The sequence below is a fragment of the Cherax quadricarinatus genome, chromosome 42, assembly GCF_038502225.1.
Source record: "Cherax quadricarinatus isolate ZL_2023a chromosome 42, ASM3850222v1, whole genome shotgun sequence".
Taxonomy (NCBI): Eukaryota; Metazoa; Arthropoda; class Malacostraca; order Decapoda; family Parastacidae; genus Cherax; species Cherax quadricarinatus.
This window is the reverse complement of record NC_091333.1, coordinates 10,451,934-10,470,085: the sequence shown is the minus strand read 5'-3', so window position 1 is coordinate 10,470,085 and position 18,152 is coordinate 10,451,934. Positions and strand designations below refer to the sequence as shown.

The 18,152-nt window shown below is 42.8% G+C and overlaps 1 protein-coding gene across 6 annotated transcripts in view; it reads right to left on the bottom strand.

Annotated features, from left to right (window-relative positions):
* Positions 1–18,152, bottom strand: part of LOC128695634 (uncharacterized) — a 556,361-nt gene that overhangs the window by 78,133 nt on the left and 460,076 nt on the right. For all 6 annotated transcript variants that reach the window (XM_070093276.1, XM_070093278.1, XM_070093279.1 and 3 more), the window contains one exon: positions 2,324–2,446. In XM_070093276.1, coding sequence (XP_069949377.1) covers positions 2,324–2,446 — 123 coding nt within the window. The remainder of the gene's footprint in view (positions 1–2,323; positions 2,447–18,152) is intronic.

Genomic DNA, 18,152 nt, shown 5'->3' with positions numbered 1-18,152 from the left:
CCTGCTTCCCTCCTCTCAGCGGCCAGCGCCAACTAACGGAGCTGCCATCTGTTGAGCTGCTCTGAGGCACATGGCTGAGTACATTCCTTTTGCTTAGCATTAATTAATGCTTTCGTGACCTACCTTACATAGGCAAAAAAAAAAAAAACACTATAAGCACAATTTTGACTACGTTAGGTTAGGTTAGGTAAGGTAGACATGGTAGGTTAAGATAAAATTTTTGTGTGACTGTTTTCTTATAGCATTTTTTCCTATATTAACCTTACACCAACGTCACACAGACACACAACTCCCCCCCCCCCAACCCACACAACCCACACAAACATATAGGTGAGTACACACACACACAAACACACACAGGCCTAGTGTCTAATCGACATGTGCTTAGGACAGAATGGTAACACACACACACACACACACAACAGCCCTAGTGTCTAATTGACTTGTGCCTAGGACAAAATGGTAACTAACATACACACACCCAGTCACAAAGTTGTCGGGAAGTGGAATAATCTGGAAAGTGATGTAGTGGAGGCAGGATTCATACATAGCTTTACGAAGAGGTATGATAAATCTCATGGAGCAGGAAAAGAGTAGACCTAGTAGCGACCAATGAAGAGGCGGGGCCAGAAGCTATGACTCGACCACTGCAGCCACAATTAGGTGAGTACAATCAGTAGAGTACACACTGTATCCCACAAACACCGAACCACACACTGTCCCAAACTTGTTAAGAACTCACTATAGATCATCGATTCTTCTCCACATCATTGTAAACATCCTTGATTATATCCTCAGAAACACCTGATCACTGAAGCTTCCACCGCTCCCGAGGTTGAATAACCCATACGGGTCTAGCGCGTTGCATATTATAATAGTAATAATAATTCTTAACCCTTTTCTTTAGTAATTAACAAATTAAAATTCTGAATAATAGAGCAGGGATATTATTTTAAAATAATGACCAGAGTCACGAAAGAGAAGCAATCTAGGCTGATAGTTCTGCTGGACATGACCTGGCATAATCTGACGTGACCTGACATGGCGGAGATGGCGTGCGTGTGTGCGTGTGTGTGTGTGTGTGTGTGTGTGTGTGTGTGTGTGTGTGTGTGTGTGTGTGTGTGTGTGTGTGTGTGTGTGTGTGTGTGTGTGGTGTGTACATGCACGAATAATTTGCTAATTTAAGTTTTTAGGGCCCTAAGTATCTTCCGTATTGACTTACATTTAATCCTTGGCTAAATTCTGATCAGCTCTGCTTTTCATATTTATTTCAGAATCAGGTCATGGGTTTATTTCCCGTTATTTCTTATAACGGGAAATACACATCCTTAAATACATATCCTTACACCCCTGAAGCTCAACTGTATCTTCAAGTTCCTTCTGTGTGTCCAGGTTCCTTCTGTGTGTCCAGGTTCCTTCTGTGTCCAGGTTCTTTTTGTGTGTTCAGGTTCCTTCTGTGTGTCCAGGTTCCTTCTGTGTGTCCAGGTTCCTTGTGTGTGTCCAGGTTCCTTCTGTGTGTCCAGGTTCCTTCTGTGTCCAGGTTCCTTCTGTGTCCAGGTTCCTTCTGTGTGTCCAGGTTCCTTCTGTGTGTCCAGGATCCTTCTGTGTGTCCATGTTCCTTCTGTGTGTCCAGGTTCCTTCTGTGTGTCCAGGTTCCTTCTGTGTGTCCAGGTTCCTTCTGTGTCCAGGTTCCTTCTGTGTGTCCGGGTTCCTTCTGTGTGTCCGGGTTCCTTGTGTGTGTCCAGGTTCCTTCTGCGTGTCCAGGTTCCTTCTGTGTGTCCGGGTTCCTTCTGTGTGTCCAGGTTCCTTCTGTGTGTCCAGGTTCCTTCTGTGTGTCCGGGTTCCTTCTGTGTGTCAAGGTTCCTTCTGTGTGTCCAGGTTCCTTCTGTGTGTCCAGGTTCCTTCTGTGTGTCCAGGTTCCTTCTGCGTGTCCAGGTTCCTTCTGCGTGTCCAGGTTCCTTCTGTGTGTCCGGGTTCCTTCTGTGTGTCCGGGTTCCTTCTGTGTGTCCGGGTTCCTTCTGTGTGTCCAGGTTCCTTCTGTGTGTCCGGGTTCCCTTCCCTGTCATTCCAATCTTTCCTTATTTACTGCAGAAATACCTCTGACGATATTGTATATCGTGATCGCATCTCGCCTAGATCTTTGCTATTTTAGGTTTTAAGTGTTCCTGCAAACAATTCTTAAATTTGTTAGGTTAAGATAGGTAAGGGCAAGGTAGATTAGGTCAAGGTTTTTAAAGTAAGGATTGGTTAAGGTTGGTTCTTCTAAGATGGCTACAATGACCAGGATCCTTGCTGGTTCTTACATCAAGAAGGCTACACTTACCAGGATCCTCGGTGTAGTAGGACCTGGTGTCAGACTCTCCAAGACCTTCGTCAGGAAACTCAGAGGTAACGTAGTCGTTGGAAGCGTCTTCGTAACCATCAGCGTCGTCTTCACTGCCGTAGTCTGCAAGAAACAGTACCACCAGTTAAGTCGGGGTTCTTACAAGTATACATCACGGAGCCACGATTAGTGACCGGAGGGTCGATCCTCCAACACTTCTACTGAAATGACCCACATGCGGGTTTAGCGTGTCGCGAAAGTAAAAACAAATCATGGGCTCCCACCCCCTTTAATATTAACGAAGTTTATATTGCTTATTTAAATATGATGATACCTATGACTGGTATCTATTACCAAGTGTCTATTGTTCAGTTAAACACTCTTATCTAATAATAATAATAATAATAATAATAATAATAATAATAATAATAATAATAATAATAATCACATAATGTATATTAATTATTTTTTCCAGTGGTTCTTGGGATCATTGCTCCCATCTTGGCTCCAAATCGCACCTCAAATTAAAAATATTATAGGATTAAGAGCCAATAAGAAACATACAGGAAAGTAGAGATCAGTGTATTTTGACTGAATTAGTGTACGTAAGATTTACCTGTCATCTTACATATCCTTGAGAGAGGAAAAGAAAAAAACGACGAGCATGCCTGCTAGAGTGGGTAACACTTAGCATCATAATTTTCAAAGGGGTGGACCGGCAAGTCAGCGGAAGGCGTTGGTCAGATGACTAGAAGCTCCAACGGCGGGTCCTCATCCGGCTAAGACCCGCATTAGGAAACGGTTGTCCTGTTTCTTAACGAACCTAACCTAATCTAACGTAACATTTTAACACTCGCATAACTATTATTATTATTATTATTATTATTATTATTATTATTATTATAAATGCACTATCATTTTTTTACTCCTCTTATTTTTGTCACTGACAATAGATGAGTGTCGACTGAGAGACAAGGTTGTACTGACATGACGTAATTTTAAAGCAGTGTTTTGCTCTTGAGAACCTGTGTGAAAGTGAGGTGACCATTATTATAATTGTGATAAAGAGGGCAGTCATGGAGAGAGAGAGAGAGAGAGAGAGAGAGAGGGCAGAGAGGGCAGAGAGAGAGATGGCAGAGAGAGGGCAGAGAGAGAGATGGCAGAGAGAGGGCAGAGAGAGAGAGAACAGAGAGAGAGAACAGAGAGAGAGGGCAGAGAGAGAGAACAGAGAGAGAGGGCAGAGAGAGAGGGCAGAGAGAGAGGGCAGAGAGAGAGGGCAGAGAGAGAGAGGCGTAGAGGCAGAGAGAAAGAGAGAGAGAGAGAGAGAGAGAGAGAGAGAGAGAGAGAGAGAGAGAGAGAGAGAGAGAGAGAGAGAGAGGCAGAGAGAGAAATGCCAGCCTGTCGTGAATAAGCTAAGAGGATATTGACAAAGCTAGGTAATGATTCTTATATGCTTTTGTAAAACACGTAAACACACACACACACACACACACACACACACAGCTTCAAAAATGTGCACTTAATGTGTTTTTCTTACAAATTCTTAAGAATAAATGAATGTCAGTAATTAAAAATAAAATATATTATGGTTAATATCAGATAATAAACGATACCAGTACAGATATATTGTGTGTATGTGTGTGTGTGTGTGTGTGTGTGTGTGTGTGTGTGTGTGTGTGTGTGTGTGTGTGTGTGTGTGTGTGTGTGTGTGTGTGTGTGTGTGTGTTGGAAGATGTGCAGTTTAAATGTGGAGGTTAACATGTTCTGTTCTGGCATAATTTGGCGTTCTACCTGGTCCAGGTGTTGGGTGGAACGGAACACCGGAAACACCACCCCAGGCACCACACAATGAGGCAAGTGTCACCCAACACCCACCATACTGACCATCGCAGCACCACCACAACACCTGCACCACCACAACACCTGCATCGCCACAACTGCACCACCACCACCTCTCAGTGGGCATCATGTGACACCCATCACATTCACCCCTGCCCTGGGACTATGGAACGCCATCCCTCACGGTAACTTACTTTTATCAAACTTCATGGTGTGAGGTGAGTAACCGTATCAAGAACAGCCTGAGGGAGCCGTCACAGAACAAATAATTCCTGAGGCAAGGAAATTGACTATATATATATATGGGGCACTATATATCACGTTGTCCTTCGGTAAGGATACTATATATCACCTCGTTCTGCATTAGGGAGTTTACGTATCGCATTCCCTGCAACAGGCACACCAACAGAACTCCGTAACTTCCTGACAGAAGCTAAGTTCAATGTCTCTGGTGTCTCTGGGTATAGCGACTGTCTGGGGACACTTGTCCAGCTTCCGTGGTCCTGACCTACACTGGAACACCCAGTGAGTGCGTCACTGCTTCAGACTCTAGAGTTAACTCCAAAGAAGATTTCAGTGATCCTGATGCACACACAGTGTAAACAAACAGGAACACTCATCAGGTGTGTCACTGTTTCAGTTTCTCTCGTGCCAACACCAAGACAGCTTCTGTGGTCCTGATGTGCGTTGGTGTCACACAGGAACACCAGCGGAAGTCACTGATTCATACCCAAGTGCCAGCAAAGTAATATCAACACAACGCAGAAGTTTAAATGTTGGCGATGTTCCTGCCTTGTGCCTGCTGTCAGAGGCCTTGCCAACGCTCGCACACCAACACTGACTGCCTCATACTGATGGATCACCTGGTGACACAAACGCACGCGTGCGCACTCCTCAGTATCTCCAGTCCCGACCCCATCCACTCCACACACACACACACACACACACACACACACACACACACACACACACACACACACACACACACACACACACACACACAAAGGTCGATTATCGTTTATGTTATGTGAGTGAGGTGAATCAGAGCACATACGGTGTACATGAAAGAGGTAAGGGGCGAACGAGTGTTGTGGGTGTAGGTAGAGTGTAGAGGGGGGAGATTAGGGAAGTTGGTGGGGAAGGCGTATGTTGTGGGTGTATAGGATTTATATTTTTTCTTTGAGGATGCAGGAGAGGGCGTAGGTAAAGGCGTATAGAGGATGATGGTGAGGCTGTAGGGAAAGAGCAAAAGGCAGGTCGTAAGGGAGGGTGCAGAGAAGGGCACATGTTTGGAAGACAGTTGTAGAGAGAGATGGAAGGTAGGAAAGTGAACCTTGTAATTCAGAGGTTAGCAAGCAACATGTAGGTTACCCATATGGCGCTCGTAACTTAACACACACTTCACCAACAACTATTCCACCAACAACCCTTCCACCAACACCTCTATTACAAACAGCATTAAACATCTTCAGCACTGCCACCAGTCCCACCAACACCGCTACCAACACCATCCCCTCCAAAGCAAGCAACCCTAACTCTTGCAGCTCTCCCTGCGCCACCAAGAGCACCAGCACTAATACCACCCATAACACCTCGACCTTCATCAACAACTAACCAACACCGGCCCCAGTACCTTCAAAAACCATAAACACCGTCACCAACACACCAACCATAAACCAACACCAACACCTCCACCAGCACCAACACAACCATCATTCACTTTTCACCTTCGTTTCCCTCAATAACGTCTACACTTTTAGTTTTTGCTGCATTCTTCGTCAATATACCACTTTCAATCAAATACTAATTTATGGACAGGATAGCCTTCTATATAAGTATATTAGTTTAAACATTCTCTCTCTCTCTCTCTCTCTCTCTCTCTCTCTCTCTCTCTCTCTCTCTCTCTCTCTCTCTCTCTCTCTCTCTCTCTCTCTTTACACACACAACTCAGAATCCTATCACCACATAAAACACTGACAAGACAATCACGCAATCCTCGCTACAATCTACCCAAGTTAAAATTTACCAGAAATAACAAATATTTCTCTTTCTCTACGAAGCGATGACGGCCTTCACAGAGGGAGAAAAAGCAACAAAAGAACACAATAACAAAACGAATACAACAGCAGACCTACATTATTATTTTTGTATCCTTATCTAAAATGTTCTTTATTGATGTTTTTCGTCTATTTCTAAAGGACGGATGTGCGTACATAGAACCGAGGAGGACACTGCAGAATTACGACTGTGATGTACCATTGTCTTTGATGTACTTTCAGTGGCTTTCAAGAGTTCTGCTACCGCAGCCCGACCCTAGGCCAGGTTTGTCTGGTGCTTGTCTGGTCAACAAGACTGTTGCCCCAATGGAAATAAAGTTACATAGTGGGTCTGTGCCATCCTTCTTTGTCGATTATGAGGATAACTGTGTTCATTCTCGCTTATGACAATCAAAACAGCTGAGCTTAATTCATACTGGACACCAGAAAGAAAGAAAGAAAGATAGATAGATAGATAGATAGACAGAGGGAGAGTGAGACAGTGAACAGGAGAGAGAGAGAGAGAGAGAGAGAGAGAGAGAGAGAGAGAGAGAGAGAGAGAGAGAGAGAGAGAGAGAGAGAGAGAGAGAGAAAGAGAGAGTGACCTTTCATCACCACTAATAATTTAACACAAATTTCCAGGAAAACAGAGAAAAGTCGGCCTTTCAACTCAAATTGGTCTTGTGTTCTGACGACGGGTATTTAGAAGTCATGAAGCACTTGTCAGACATACGAGACAGTGAGACTGACGTAAGAGGTGAGAACAGGATAGAATGAACCCCCAGGATAGCAGACTTTATATTAAACCAGTAATAGATATAATCATAGCGACTGTGCAGCTCCTGGGGAACGGCAGTTGATCAGGCTTGACCGAAGGGAGGTTCCAATTCCTAGAAATCAAGAGCCCTTCACCAACCTCAAGGAACTTCCCTCCATGGCTTAAATGTACATGTGAGGAAAAAATCAGCGCATGCTATCCTTCAGTTACTGTTTTCATTTAGTAATAGAATAAACACAGATATTTTAAAAGTCAAACGTCGTCCTGAGTGTGTACTCAGTGACCAGCACATATAAGATTTTATAACTGGACTTTTCCCTTGCAATTTTTTTTTGTCAGATAATTGTTCAGCAGGAGCGCCATGATGAAGTGGTGGAGGAGAGAGATCTTAAGCCAATCTTTAGTTTTTGCTAAGCTGGAAGTCCGTACAGGAGGTCTCTACAGCTGGTGAGGGGTCACCATCTGGAAGAAACTCGGGCCGGGACAGTACCTGCGAACCTACTACTTACTGGTGACTCCAGTTGGGTCGCTACGTTCCTACTTTCATGGAAGTGAAAAATAAATTCTGGTAACTATACACAAAAACATTTCTTGTATCTATACATAAAGTCTTTTTTACAGAGTTGCTTTTATTTTCTCATCAAAAAATCCCTGGCAAGTGCAACTAATTAACATTTTATCTACTACTACTACCACTAGTATTGCACCTCACTCTAAGCCTATATATACCCTCTGTGTCCATATATTGTTTGTCTTGGAAGGGCCCGGGCCGGGAAAATACCGGCGAATCTTTAACAACAATATATTGTTTGTAATGGCTTGATAAAGCTCCTGGAGAGCGAAACGTTGCCACAATAAAATGTCACATTAGTTGCACTTGTGTCCTTTTACTTTACATATTGTCGGTAATTCTACCAACTTTAATACAAAAAATCCCTCGCCCCTAAGAGAGGAATAACCGAGAGGATCACTCTCAGCAGACAGCCTCGGTGTGAACCGAGAGGATCACTCTCAGCAGACAGCCTCGGTGTGAACCGAGAGGATCACTCTCAGCAGACAGCCTCGGTGTGAACCGAGAGGATCACTCTCAGCAGACAGCCTCGGTGTGAACCGAGAGGATCACTCTCAGCAGACAGCCTCGGTGTGAACCGAGAGGATCACTCTCAGCAGACAGCCTCGGTGTGAACCTCCAAGTCTTTCGCTGTCTTTCCTTCCCATGTCCTCTATGTCCGTTTTGTGTCTCATTACACTGAAGAAAATTAAGTGGGTTACACTATACTGTGACGTAATTCACTGTGTCTCATTGTGCTGAGACATACCTCTTACCGGGTCTCACTGTACCGTGTAACACTGTCTTATCATGCTTCATTTCTGAGATTTTTTCATATACAGTAAAAAATTGTGTTATTTTGTACAGTATACCACATACAGCTTTACGTAGAGCGAAATGGCGTCAGTGAAACCTTATGCAGGGCGAAATGTTGTCGTCACAATAAATATTTGTTCTACCTATGTCTTTTGGGCAGATTTTAGCATCAACAGGGTGGTAATTCAAAAGTGTTTAAAGCAGGAAAGACCTTCATTTTACAACGTTTCACCCATTGTGGGCGAAACGTTCCAAATCAGATTTTCTCCCTGTTTACAGTGCCTTTCAATTATTTCTATTTCTCATACTCCGGAATATATCTAATCAGCGAAAGCTATATTTTTCCTGGACTAAACAAGAAAAAAAAGCAGCGAAACAAAGTTTACTGTATACTTCGACCTCCATCTGAGGTCCTCATCAGTAGATACTAATACGAAGTGGTTTTTTTTATTATTGAAAAAGGTGCTGTACTAATTGGAATTTCATAACTTTTATTCATGTGTCTAATTCTTCATATTGTTGGTATTATATATTAGTCATGTAGACTGTTGGTGTTGGCCGAACGTTCTTTCATTGGGAAAACAAACAGACATATTTGGACAGAAAAGGACCTCTGAATGAGGTCAGTCTGTTATTTTGCTGATCTACGAGCAGTGTGATAACGTAACTTTCAAGGCTGATTTTTCTTCCCAATGATAAACATAACGTGTCTGGCACCAACAGCCTGGTTGACCATGCGGGCAACACGTCAGCTTCGTTGCAAGAGAACCCTCAAAGACAGTCGCATGTAAGTCACAGGTGTGTATGGTGGAATACAGGTCCACCTGGGTGTTCCGGGGGTCAACGCCCCCGCGGACCAGTGGTTGATCAGGCCTCCCGGTGGATCAGGGCCTGATCAACCAGACTGCTACTGCTGGTCGCACGTACTCCAACGTACGAACCACAGCCCGACTGATTGGTACTGACTTTAGGTATCTGTCCACTTCCCTCTTGAAGACAGCCAAGGGTCGATTGGTAATGCCCCTTATGGCTGGTGGGAGGCTGTTGAACAGTCTTGGGCCCCGGACACTTATTGTGTTTTCTCTTAGTGTACTAAGGGCGCCCCTACTTTTCACTGGGGGTACCTGGATACCTGGAGGTTGCCTGGAGGTTATTCCGGGGATCAACGCCCCCGTGGCCCGGTCCACGACCAGGCCTCCCGATGGATCAGGGCCTTATCAACTAGGCTGTTACTGCTGGCCGCACGCAGTCCAACGTAAGAGCCACAGCCCGGCTGATCCGGCACTGACTTTAGGTATCTGTCCAGCTCTCTCTTGAAGGCAGCCAGGGGTTTATTGGCAATTCCCCTAATGCTTGATGGGAGGCTGTTGAACAGTCTTGGGCCCCGGACACTTATGGTGTTTTCCCTTAGTGTACCAATGGCGCTCCTACTTATAATTGGGGGCATTTTGCATCGCCTGCCCAGTCTTTTACTTTTGTAGGGAGTGATTTCTGTGTGCAGATTTGGGACCATTCGTTCCAGGATTTTCCAAGTGTAGATTATGATATATCTCTCCCTCCTGCGTTCCAACGAGTACAAGTCAAGTGCTTCCAAGCGTTCCCAGTAGTTAAGGTGCTTGACAGAACTTATAAGTGCAGTAAAGGATCTCTGTACACTCTTGATCTGCGATTTCACCTGCTTTGCATCGTTTGCCCAGGTAGCATGCAATCTCAACAGTGCTAGGTATATGAGCTTTATAGCCAACAGATCGGTAACTTAAAAAAAAAAAAATCACTGGCGCAGTTAGTCCATCTGTCATAATTACAATAGGCACAACAACGATACTGAGTTCCACTGTCGTCTTGCATAGTCCTTCATGGCATGGGATTTCCAAACTGCGCACTGTACCACATCCTACACACACACGAGAGACGCCCAAGGCTGGGAGTCCTTCAGTAGGATACCGCCTGAGACTTGCCCGAGGGCGTGTTTAAGAGTCATTCAGACCCCTGACGTCTCCGCTAGTGGCAGAGCTAAGCTCTTGGTTAGTCCCGCCTGGATGATGGATCCACAGGCAATGGTCTTAAATATTTTCGCTCTTTATATATAATCATAGACAAAGCATTCACATATTATACCGAACCTATATACATTAAAACTTCTACACACACATTGATACACAATAACACCAACTAAAATTATTTTTAACTGCTTCAAATTACGCTTTATGGAATCACTATTTTTGTAAACTTGTACAAATCCACACAATGTGTATGTGTGTGTTTGTACATACAAACACGGAAAATAATCACTATTTCTTGAGTATGTCCCCGGAATACTGAAACATTTCGAATCAGTTAAAAAAAAAAAGACAGACACACGAGCAGATAGATAGCGAAAATATTACGTTGACCGTTGTGTGCTTGTCATGTACGCTGACTTCCATGTAGTCCATACAAACTGCAGTTTAAGAAGCTACAGCACAAAGTATTGACCATGGCATTTAGAGATCTTTTCTCCTCTGCCTCTCAAGCTCACACAGGCACACTTGTCCTGTTCTGCCGCATCACGCTACTCCATTACACTACAACATTCCGAGATACACTGACGGCTTTACAATGGAGGGGCTGTGGCAATTTTGCGACAGAGTACACAACTCTGCAACATTCAGAATGATAATGTTGCAGCTTTCATCGAGTCACTTACAGCTCTGCAGTTTTCTTACAGACTAGTAGTTCTGCATCATCTCAAGGGACTAAGAGTTCTGCAACATTTTCAGACTCACAGCTTTTCAGCAGGTAACAAAATATGACAATATTGTAGGAGTATCTTAAGATTGCTTGCTTACTTTCTAAAAGTTGCGCAGTGTCATGGGGAGGTACACACTCCCTGCTCTCTTAACGTCACACACACACTCAGATGCTACACTGTAGTCGGCATATTCTTCACGATTAAAAATTTCACTTGTCAAAGAAAATTCATCACGAGATAAATATGTAACGTAGTAAAAAATTTCAACGCGCTTATCGAACACAGTGGAACACTTATCTAACACAATATCATATTTTCTAAATACTCTGACTACACACACACGCACCACAAACACTGACCTGTTTGCCACACTTTATCACCTCTCGTACACTGTCACCGCACACATCAAGTCACCACCCCTTGCTCCTGCTTCCCTCGGCGGAGGCAGAGTGATCAAGAGTATGGTTGTGACTCCAGTCAGCAGAGAACATTTACAAAGACACGATCCACCACCTGGCGAGAAGACTAGGAGGTTCCCTGTGCCCAGGCAGCCAACATGCCTCTCTCTCTCTCTCCGCATTACCTGTTTGCCTTCACACCCGCATCCTTGGCCACTTGAACTATTCGTCAATACTGCTGATACTCCCGCAGAGATCACTGGCTCCTGGTTGTTCTATAAACCTTCCACTGATCTCCGTGACAGATGCGTCAATAGTTAAGATTATAGCAAAAAAGAGCATCTGCAGGAAGGGAGTGGGAGGGAGGTGGGTCAGGATACATTTCCTGTGGAGTGTGGGCTGGTCCCTCCCTCTCAAACTGCACGAGTCTCCCCTCCGTCCTGCCTCACCATTGATTTCTGAATTTCCTAGTAATTCTGGTGACATCTAGTTGCTCTTAGTGTACATTTCTCGTATTTCTTGTATAAGTATAGGCGTGGAATTGACATAGGAAAAGCACACGTATGCCTGGATCAGTGCATACTTGTCTTCTATCTACTGTATATTAATAAAAGGAGTACGTCACGCTATCATCAAAAAAATTCACTTAAACAGTATAAAGAAATGTCCTTGAAAAAGTCAAAATACAATAGTGTAACCGAAGCCTTTGAATTACCCAAACAAAACATCCAGATCTCCTTCCTGGGACTTGCATTGTACTTCCAGCTTTCCGACATCATCCACTAGACTCCAGAATCGTACATTCTTCGCGGCTTAAGCAGGAAGATGAACGTGCTAAGGGAAAAACACATCAACAGGCATCGTTACTACGATCTATTTTGTCTTCTGGACAGAGGGAGAGGCAGCGAACAAGTTCCGGTCTCTTTCTAACCGACAAAAGAGGTGAAGAGGTGAGGGGGAAACAAGAAGGGAAGGGGGAGGAGGAAGGTAAGGATATGGGTTGGGGAGGGGAGAAGAGGGAGGGGAAGGATAAATTGAAGGGGAGGCTAAAGAATGAGAAATTACGTACTTTAGTGGATATACCTGTGATATACCCTTGACCTGTTCGAGAGTTTCTCTGCCTTTGTACCCCGTCTAGGATCCACGTTTTTTCTGTTCACTGGCTGCTCAATGAGACTCTTGCTGTTGGCGGCGATATGGCTGACAGCCGTCACAGCCTGACTGATCAGGTACTTGGCAGAGGCAGCGAAACTTAAACCTTTTCGTTTTCGTAATGAATCTCTCAAAATACCTAATCTCTGCTAGTATCCGGTTGAATATTCTTGGACCACTGATGTGATTCAAGGCTCACCCTACTTTTCACTGGGTTTTACATTTCCTCCCATAGATCTAATCCCAGGAAATGACAAGTCAAGGTATAGCTACCTAGAATAAAAGCCACGATAACGTTGCTGAAGCATATTACAATAGCCTACAAAGTATAAATGAAAAGTGGAAGTCACTTCAATGTATCTTTAACAATGATCAAGTTACGAGTCAAGGAGTGTTATGAAGTTCTACGTAGCTCTGCACAGCTCTGTATCTCTCTGTAGATCTGAGTGGCACCATACGTATCTGCATCTCTGATCTACACTAAGCAGCTAATGCATCTCTTTACATCTCTCAGTTTTTATGCAGCTCTAAGCAGCACTCTAGAGCTCTTGGTATCTGCACAGCTCAAGTTTTTTGTACCTTTAAGCAACGCTATTCAGTGCAACGCAGGACTTCAAAATTAGATGAGGAAACATTATCAGGTTAAGAGAAGAAACCTCAGGAGACAGCCAAGGTCAGGTCAAGCGAGGAAAGGTCAGGGGAGAGCCGAAAATGGTACAAAATCACATGGAATAATGATCAAACTTGCAGCCAGCACATATTCCAAATGTGAAGGCACTATGCTTGGCGCATTTGCAGATATAGCAGGTTAGAATTTCTGAGCTTATTTCCTTACACCTGCTGCCCCTGTTCACCTAGCAGTACATAAGTACCTGAGTGCCAGTCGACTTGTGGCGGGTCGCATCCTGAGTGAATAGTGGTATAATTGAGATTGGGCTAGGGTTTGAAATGAGCTGTGGGAGGATAACAACTCTTAGCCTGTGTGTGTGTGTGTGTGTGTGTGTGTGTGTGTGTGTGTGTGTGTGTGTGTGTGTGTGTGTGTGTGTGTGTGTGTGTGTGTGTGTGTGTGTGTGTGTGTGTGTGTGAAGAAAATATTATGCCCATCATCAGGAATGTAATATTATAATTCACACACGTGTGGTCCCAAGACCTACGAATATTTTCACCCAGAAATGTGTTATAATTCAATTGAGAGAGAATAAAAAAAACCGTCGTGCTCTCTCCACTAGGAGAACGAGGCCAGTTAAGCTCCACTGACTGTGGCCAATAAGTGGATGGAGAACCAGAAGGTTCCTAGATACTTCACAAGCTAACTTCTCTAACACTTGCATGTCACACAACATGTCATCTAACTTTAGCACCAGGACGTGATATAGCTCGAGGCTGCACACGTACAAAAATCATTCGTAAAATACAACAGCTAAAACTTCCATAAATACGGGATGGACTGATCACATCATTACCTCACTACAGCTGCTTCTGTTGTCTCCATGTTTGGCCACCCTCGTAATTGACTGAAGCAGTTTGCTATGTAGGCGACAATTTTCAGAAATAAAAATATTAAACTGTTATACATGCGTATTTCTCATTTAATTATCGATATTCAATTAACATTATTATAAAGATTTTGTGAGTAAATAATATTTATAATATCCCATTATTTTTCTTCATTCGGTTATTCTATTCTAACTTAATTTCTTACTCTTGTATACCTGTATTTGTGTTTTATGCCAATATTGCAAAAATCATTGAATAGACGTAAAGAGAGAGGAGCTCATAATCCGTGGATCACGAGCCGTAAACATGCATCAAGGCACCAAGTGATTTTTCTGGATTATTCTAGGTAATTTACACATATATTACTAGGTATGATAATTGCACTTATGTGTACCTGTACCTAAATAAACAAACTTACCTAACTATAGCTCGATTGGTAACCCACTCTCCTCACACACCGAGGTCCGTGGTACGATCCCGATATGGGTGGAAACAGTTAAGACGTGTTTCCTTAAGATACCTACTGTCCACGTTCACCTATTAGTAAAACAGGTACCTGGGTGTTAGTCGACTGGTGTGGGTCGCATCCTGGGGTCGACATCTTGAGTCGCCGGTACTCTCCCGGCCCGGGTCTTTTTCAGCTGGTGACCCAGCCTTCACACAAAACTGACCTAATTTGCCCGAAATGCTCTGCATAACAAGCGGCTTTCTATATAGTAATATGTCATTGATGTCAGCTAAGCCTGTATACCTTGTACATGTACTTGTAGAAGATGATTATTATTATTATTATTATTATTATTATTATTATTATTATTATTATTATTATTATTTCAGTCTGCCCGGTAAGAAAAAAACAGCACGCCCATTCTCTATCTGCGGATATACAGACCGTAACTATATTCAGAGTGAAATTCAAAAGCTATATGACTACAGCTACGTAAAGTGATGCTCTGACTCCCCCAGTAACATAATACGACTTTCTAATATTATATATTGTTATACACTATAATTAACTCGGTGTAAACTCTATATATAATTCGGTGACTGTATTCTTCGTTTTCTGTGAATGCTCTGATGCTTCAAAGAAAACTAAGCAGACCGGTTAAGATGACTAACTTAAGTATAACTAATGCCGCACTTATATATTTTTATTTTAGGTTATATATACATCAAATTTAAACTTTTTCTATGCTCTTATATACTAAATCATGTAGAGCTTGTAAGATAAGAGAGCGAAGTCAAAGTGACTGGGCTGGACATATCTTTCCCTGCCTTGACTCGAACCTGAATACCTCCCATTCCGCTAAACGCTGTATAACCCCTGTGAATTTAACGATTCCTGCCAAATAATAATAATTCTCTACCAGCGGTGCTGCAAAAAATTTACAGACATGCTTAAATAGCTGCATTAAAAATAATATATGTAAAAATCCAAAGGAAAACTAATATTTCAGCAGTCAAGGGTACAGGGAAGCATTGGATTGACAACAGAGTTGAGGATGAGTGGAATAAACTTCCGAGTAGCGTCACTGAAGCCAGAACTTCGGGTAGCTTTAAAAATTGGTTGGACAGGTACGTGAGTTAGTGTTGGTGGGTGTGCGTTAGATCTGCCTTGCATGGGCCAATAGTCCTACTGTTGGACAGTCTTCATTATTCTTATGATAAAAAATATGCACGTTTAAAAAATACTTTATTCAAGGTTTACTGGCTAATGCCGAGGTAGCTTTTCTTACTCACTAATAGCAGTGTGCTACTGAGCTAATGTGAGTGAGTAAAGATGATGTAGGTATATAGTAGAGTAGATTGTAGGTTGAATATGTTACCTTTAATGTTTACCTTCAAGAGAGCTGGACAGATACCTAAAGACAGTGCCGGATCAGCCGGGCTGTGGCTTGTATGTTGGACTGCGTGCGGCCAGCAGTAACAGCCTGGTTGATCAGGCCCTGATCCACCGGGAGGCCTGGTCAAGGACTGGGCCGCGGGGGCGTTGATCCCCGGAATAACCTCCAGGTTTATATATATATATATATATATATCTATATATATATATATATATATAGATATATATATATGTCGTGCCGAATAGGCAGAACTTGCGATCTTGGCTTAAATAGCAACGCTCATCTTACCATATAGGACAAGCGAAAATTTGTGCATGCAATAATTTCGCCAAAATCATTCTGAACCTAACGAAAAAAATATATTTCAATGTGTTTGTCTAGTACATGTATTAGATTATTGTAAACAAATCTAAAATATGTTTAGTTGGGTTAGACTAAAATAAATTGTTCTTGTTATAATAAGGTTAGGCAAGTTTTCTAAGTTTCTGTTGGTGCAAAATTACAGATTTTTACATTAACATTAATGAAAAAAATATATTTTTAAACGTATAAGAGAAAATTTCAGAAAGGACTTAATTTTAAATGAGTTCTTGCTAATTGACCAGTTTTACATATTCGGCACGACATATATATATATATATATATATATATATATATATATATATATATATATATATATATATATATATATATATATATATATATATATATATATATATGCGCAAAACAACCACTGTGAAAGAATAGAGAAATTCCAAGCGTTTTCGTGACTACTCACATCATCAAGGAACAATGTTCCTTGATGATGTGAGTAGTCACGAAAGCGCTTGGAATTTCTCTATTCTTTCACAGTGGTTGCTTTGCATATTCTAAAATCACCTGTTTACTATGATCTTATTGCATATATACATGAGTTTTTGTGTCCTTTCTCATAATACATTGACCATTTAAATTTATGCTTCATGATTTGTATGAAGATATATGCTGCCCCTAGAATGATTTCTTTTTCTACTTTAAATAATATAAATACCCCTAGACTAGGGGTCGTTTAAGCAAGCCAAAAAAAAGTCGTAACACCAAGCAAGCACCAGATTAGGTCGACAACCGGGTCAGACTGTGGGAGTAAGAAAACTCTCAAAACCCATCAAAGATAAGCCACACTAAAAAAATCTTGTTGTATCCAGCCTGGTTGATCAGGCCCTGATCCACCGGGAGGTCTGGTCGTGCACCGGACCGCGGGGGCGTTGATCCCCGGAATACCCTCCAGGTAGACTCCAGGTAGGTAGTCTCTCTTGATCCTAACGTTTGTGAATAGTTAGCCTATTTCCACTTTGCCAGTGTCCTGAGTATCTGGAATACTGTAATCATGTTTGTCCTGGTTCTTTTATCACCCAAGTACGTTAGGTTTATTTCCATTAGTCTATCTTCATGGCATATCCGCCTCAGACCGACTTCGTCCAGTCAGCGGCTGATCAGCCAGGCTGTGGTGCCTGCGGTGGACTGCACTCTGCTAGTATAAAAAAAAAAAAGCACGATCAGGCCACTAACCAGAAGACCTGATCAGGGACCATGCCGCTGGGGCAATGATCTTCGGAACTATCTGCTAGTAGGTTCATCTATTTATAACTGCAGAAGTTTAACTATGGTTCTTCAATGATTAGATTGTCACATAAACGACTCAAATTATCTAGTGGTCATAGAAAATAATACTTTCTATACCTGGAGTTTACCTGGACAGGGTTTCGGGGGTCAACGTCCCCGCGGCTCGGTCTGAGACCAGGCCTCGTGGTGGATCAGGGTCTGATCAACCAGGCTGTTACTACTGGCTGCATGCAAACTGACATACAAACCACAGCCCGGCTGGTCAGGTACTGACTTTAGTTGAATGTCCAGTGCCTTCTTGAAGACAGCCAGGGGTCTATTGGTAATCCCCTTTTTGTATGCTGGGAGGCAGTTGAACAGTCTTGGGCCATGGACACTTATTGTGTTGTCTCTCAAGTGTACTCGTGGCGCCCCTGCTTTTCATTGGGGTAATGTTGCATCTCCTGAAAAATCTTTTGCTTTCATAGAGAGTGATTTTCGTGTCCAAGTTTAGTACTAATCCCTCTAGGATTTTCCAAGTGTAAAATAACACGTATCTCTCTCGCCTACGTTCCAGGGAATACAAATCAAGGGACTTCAACCGTTC